This window comes from Penaeus chinensis, chromosome 19, assembly GCF_019202785.1.
Source record: "Penaeus chinensis breed Huanghai No. 1 chromosome 19, ASM1920278v2, whole genome shotgun sequence".
In the NCBI taxonomy this organism is placed as follows: domain Eukaryota; kingdom Metazoa; phylum Arthropoda; class Malacostraca; order Decapoda; family Penaeidae; genus Penaeus; species Penaeus chinensis.
In genome coordinates, this window is record NC_061837.1 from 24,795,427 (window position 1) to 24,800,426 (window position 5,000).

Consider the following 5,000-nt stretch of genomic DNA (forward strand, 5'->3'; position numbering starts at 1 on the left):
CATATTACACACCACTGGACATGGGAAGTTCATTAATCTTTAGTCAGCTGGAAACAAAATAGCATGGATGAAAATTATGTATTTGGCAACATACCACCCAGTGGCATAAGAATACAAGTACATTTGATGTGTTGTTGTCGCAGGTACCTGACCAGAGTCTGACAACTGATGCAAAGCCTAGAATCTGGTTATATGAACAACTACCTGGACATGGCTCTATTTTTTAAGTGACGTTAGAAAAGTGACAAACTGATCTCTATATATTCCCCTAAAATCCCATCTAACACATATATATCCACAAAAGCTTTCCTCTACTTCCTTCTTCTTATGGGACACTCTCTCAACTCTCTAAAATGCAAATCCCTGAGAGCTAATGTGTCTAGAGACTATGGGATTAGCAGTCTCTGGAAGGTCACTAAATACCAAGTACAACTGTACAAGCATAATAGCTGGGTACAAAGCAGTTAGTATGATGCTGGGGAGCACTTTGGCTCACTGCTGCCAAAAAGCAAGGACAGAATGAAAACAAAAATGAAAGAAAGAAAAAAATCTTTCACTATACTGCAAAGCTGAAGGAAGATAAATTACTCATACTAGAAACTCTTAAGAGAAAAGAAAAAAAGAAAATGAAAATGGTACCAAATAATTTCGAAGACAACAAAATTTTGAAAAGAAGAAGGAAACAAATAACTAATTTTAGGAATGTACATCTGTGTATTACATAGAAAAAAACGGACATCTGTCCCTGTAATTAAATGGACTATGATAAAGGCCCGTAATCCAGTGCTAATTTGATATTCATATGAATCATTATTATATTTTTCTTTTAATGACTGGTCTAACTGGTTTAAACAGGTCAGTAAGGTTTATAAAGAAGAAAAAAAGATAAAGTAAGACAAGAAAAGGCAAAGGAAAATAATGTAAGATCATAAGATATAAGGCTAGATAAGATAAGTCAGGCTAAGTTTGATCAAAAAAACAGTTTGTGTTAAGTTGAATAAGATAATAAGTTAACCCAATGCCGACAGGCATGGCATATACGTACATGCCATGCCCACTGTGAGTTTACTTTATTCATAGCATTAGTAAAAAATACATTTTTGCTGCCAATTCAAGGAAAGGAGAAATTAGGTAAGGTCACAAGGTCTACTAATTGACTCCTTTGTGGCTAAGCACTAGCAGAGCCATCTATATGCAGAGACATTTCACAAAAAAATAAAAAATGAGCACAGCATTTTCCCCGGCGGCATGTGGTTAAATTCAGAATATGTTTGCAATAGCTTATGTAGCCCATTAAGTCTGCTGAGCCTTATTTAGTGATAACTACCATATGAATAGCAATATGGCAAAGGAAAAAAAAAATACAAAAATATCTGCCTACACCTTGTGGGGGGGGAGGGGAAATACAAATTGTGACACAGATTTGTAGTACAATACAATACTACATAAATAAGGTTAACTTTCAGTATCCTCAGGAAATACTCAATGATGATCATAATATTCTAATGGTGGGATTGTATGTCCTAAACTTTGCAACAAAATCTGCCTATGTATTCAAACATCACATACTCAAAAATGTAACACTCTGGGGATGTATTTGTTCACTGTATTTCCTTGTATATCTTATTAGTGGCATATATAAAAGTCAACATTACTATATTCTTGAAAAACACACATCCTTTTCCTAAGTCATAAGTTGTAGGATAGTGATGATTTAAAAGGACTCAACATTCTCATCATCTGCAATAATAACAATAAAAAATGTACAAGACCTCATGTTTTTTGTTAATATCCAATCTTATGGGACTGATGTTATATTCAGTATCAGTTATGGATGCTGGACTTATGCTACAAACACTATGAACAGAGATGACTGAGGCTATGGCTACAGAGGCGGCCTTGGAGGAAGAGGATAAGAACCAAGTGATCGTGTTTCAGTTGCATGTTAAAGACTGGGAAGGAAAGCATAATGAAATGAGAGAAATTGGTGCAATTATTAGTGAACATCTAAAGATGTTAGCAGAATTTGAAACTAAAATAATAAAATAAACTACTGCAATGGTTACCAGCATTAGCAAATTCCGCCATTCTGGCTTCAAACCATCCGAGGATGCCATTAGCTGAACTGCTTTTCACATCCTCATCATCCTCATCATCATCATCATCATCATCATCATCCTCTCTGACTGCAAGTCAAGTATCACACAGTTCAGAAACCAAAAACAAGAGACAAGAAGAAAAGAAAGAAGAGACATGAAGATCAACTCAATTGTTGTTTTACATACTTCTAGATATATGTTAGTCCACCATTAAAAAAAAACATAATCTCTTATTAACTTTACAGCTATATACTGCCAATTATATGTTATTCATTCCAAAAAAATATGTTATCTAGATTAATAGAGCGCTGCCTACTAACACAATAAAAAGTCTACAACTGAGTTTGAAACACAACAACAAAAAATAAAAAAAATTCAGGTCCACATGAAGAGCAAAATGATCTTACAACATTCAGTTTAAAGAACCATAAAGAAACACTATACAATTTGTTTCAAACAATTATATAGTCTACCATCACAAAGAAAACTATTCTCTGATATCTAGGATTTACTGAAGAATTCCATATGGGTATATGATTTAAATGAGCACACTCAAAAACAGACAGATAACCTAGTAGTACTGAACTTTTTGTTGCAACATTTTCTATCACTGATCCTAGTTTAGTCTATATGAAGCAAAGAAATTTTTCATCATTCTCATATACGTCATCAAGCAAAATTGTATATAATATATTAGGCATTTCTGTCAGATATATAAGTATATCACTGATATAATGAAACATCTTCCATGTTTCATGATATATAAAAATTTCCAATGGAATCACTTCTTCACACACTGAGATTCATGATGAAACGAAATTGATTATACTTTCTATGTTTTGTATTATCACAGCATCATACACATAAAAATACTTAATATTCTGCATTATCAATAATAAAAACTTCAATCAAGGTGAGAACAAAATGTTTGAGCTTCACAAAGTGAGTACCATATCTTTTCTATCATGCCTTCTAAAGTATGGATTTCCAACTGCCCTTTCTTTTCACATATTTATCCTAATTGCACTCTAAATAACTAGTCCTTGAGTCACAGTATTCACAAACAATGAATGCAAGAGCTATTTTATTCATATACGAGGAAGTATGTAAAGGCATGGCAATTCTTAAACTGATTTCCATTTTGTAAATAATCTCGAAATTTATCTCTAAAATGCATATGGAATAATATAATACTTACTACAATTTCTACACTTCCAAACCCCTCAATGAACTTATAACTCTCTATAACATCCAATAAAAGTAATAATTCTGCAGATCTTCATTTAAACTTCTGTTCTCTCCTTTTTGTTTTGCATGTTTTCATATCTCCACAATATGCTTTGAAAAAAATCTCAAATAGAAAATAATCTGCATACTCTATTATCAGCATGTCACACAGACCTAAATTCTAAATAATTATACAATAAAACCTTGAGCCTTGAATAAAATTCTAACCTTTGAACACAACTTGAAAAAAAAAAAAAAAAAAAAAGTCTTTTTTTAAGACCTGCTACACAATACTCTACAGCCTCCATAAATGGAACTATTGTATCTTAATGTCTACTATCACACACCTCATTTAGCTAAAACCTGTGTACTTACCACCATATTCAGAATTAGATAGATTGTGACCCATGGCATTCTGTACCCCTGCACCAGCCACTGACGTAGGTGGGTGATACGGCGGGGGAGGGTGACTCCTTGGGTGAACCACAGGTGATGGCGAGGAAAACATTGGAGGTGGAGGGATGGGCCCGATCTCCGACACAGGGATCGGGGGCTCTGGTAGATGTGCAACATGGTGGTGGTCCATGTAGGCTTGCTCATTAGAGTTGTACTCTGACGCAGAGCCCTGCCCTCCATAGTAGGTGTGGGTGTCGCGTTGGTGAACTGGATGTAAGCCACTCGGTATTTCTGTTGGCAACACTTGTACTCCTCCCATGCCCCCATCGGAAACTGAAACACAATCAGAGCGTTAGGTTGAAGAGATGATACGAAAGAAAATCCAGTCTAATTAGTTCTTCTTAGAAGTACTCCAACTGCTGTAACACATAATAATGGTACTAAACTAGGTGGAGAAGGTACACATACAGGCACTAACTGTCCAAAAATGTGTGGCACTTGTAACAAAACCAGATGAGGGGGAAGGTCTGGTGTTGAAATATACACACATTCAGGCACCTATTGACCCTAGTAAAATCTGTCAGTTCTGATTTTTTTTTCTTTCTTTTTTTTTGGCTACTAGAAAGTGGATGTGAACACTTACATTCCCAAAAAGACTTTGTATTGAACCATAAACATCACTGTGGTGTTACTTAAACAATTAACTCACAATTAAACAAAGAATATTATAAATAAAATCAATGTGATAATGGCAAAGGAAGAGAAGCTGTAAGACTAGCTGAGGACAAAGGAAGTGCAGGTTCCATGCTGGCTGGACATGCTGGCTCGATGTCATGCTGGCGGCAGTCATGCTGGTGATGCTGGTGTCTCTGGGGTCTGGGACTCACCAGAAAGGGAAGTCCGCGAAGGGGTGGGCCGCACGGCCGCTGCACCGCCGCCTGAACTGCTCGCCCCATACACAGAGGGGAAAGAATACGTGGTGGTGGTGGTGGTGGTTGGGAGGTAAGCTGAGGGGAAGACACTGGCACCACCAGAGTGTGTGGGAGCGACATGACCCGATGAAGTGGTCAGCTGACTGGCCTGCACAAAAGGAGTGGGGGCGTAGGTCACAGTATGTCCCCCGCATGTCTGGGGTTGGGCCTGTGTTGAGGAATATGACTGTGGTGATGGAAGGCCAGGAGGTGGGTGAGGGCTGGGGGGAGCATAAGGAGAGGGCTGCTGAGCTTGAGTGGAAGTGGCTGGATGGAGGGCTGGTCGTAAGAAACAGCCTGCCAGATT

At 37.2% G+C, this 5,000-nt stretch overlaps 1 protein-coding gene across 13 annotated transcripts in view; it reads right to left on the reverse strand.

The window, feature by feature from the left end:
* The window catches only part of LOC125035455 (phosphatase and actin regulator 2-like), a 424,170-nt gene that overhangs the window by 25,016 nt on the left and 394,154 nt on the right, over nucleotides 1-5,000 (reverse strand). For 11 of the 13 annotated variants that reach the window (XM_047627872.1, XM_047627876.1, XM_047627871.1 and 8 more), the window contains 2 exons: nucleotides 3,702-4,055; nucleotides 2,067-2,186 (listed from right to left, as the gene is read on the reverse strand). In XM_047627872.1, the coding sequence (XP_047483828.1) occupies nucleotides 2,067-2,186; nucleotides 3,702-4,055 (474 nt within the window). Of the gene's footprint in view, nucleotides 1-2,066; nucleotides 2,187-3,701; nucleotides 4,056-4,609 lie in introns of all 13 variants that reach the window. The other 2 variants (XM_047627875.1, XM_047627868.1) reach the window with 2 other exon arrangements.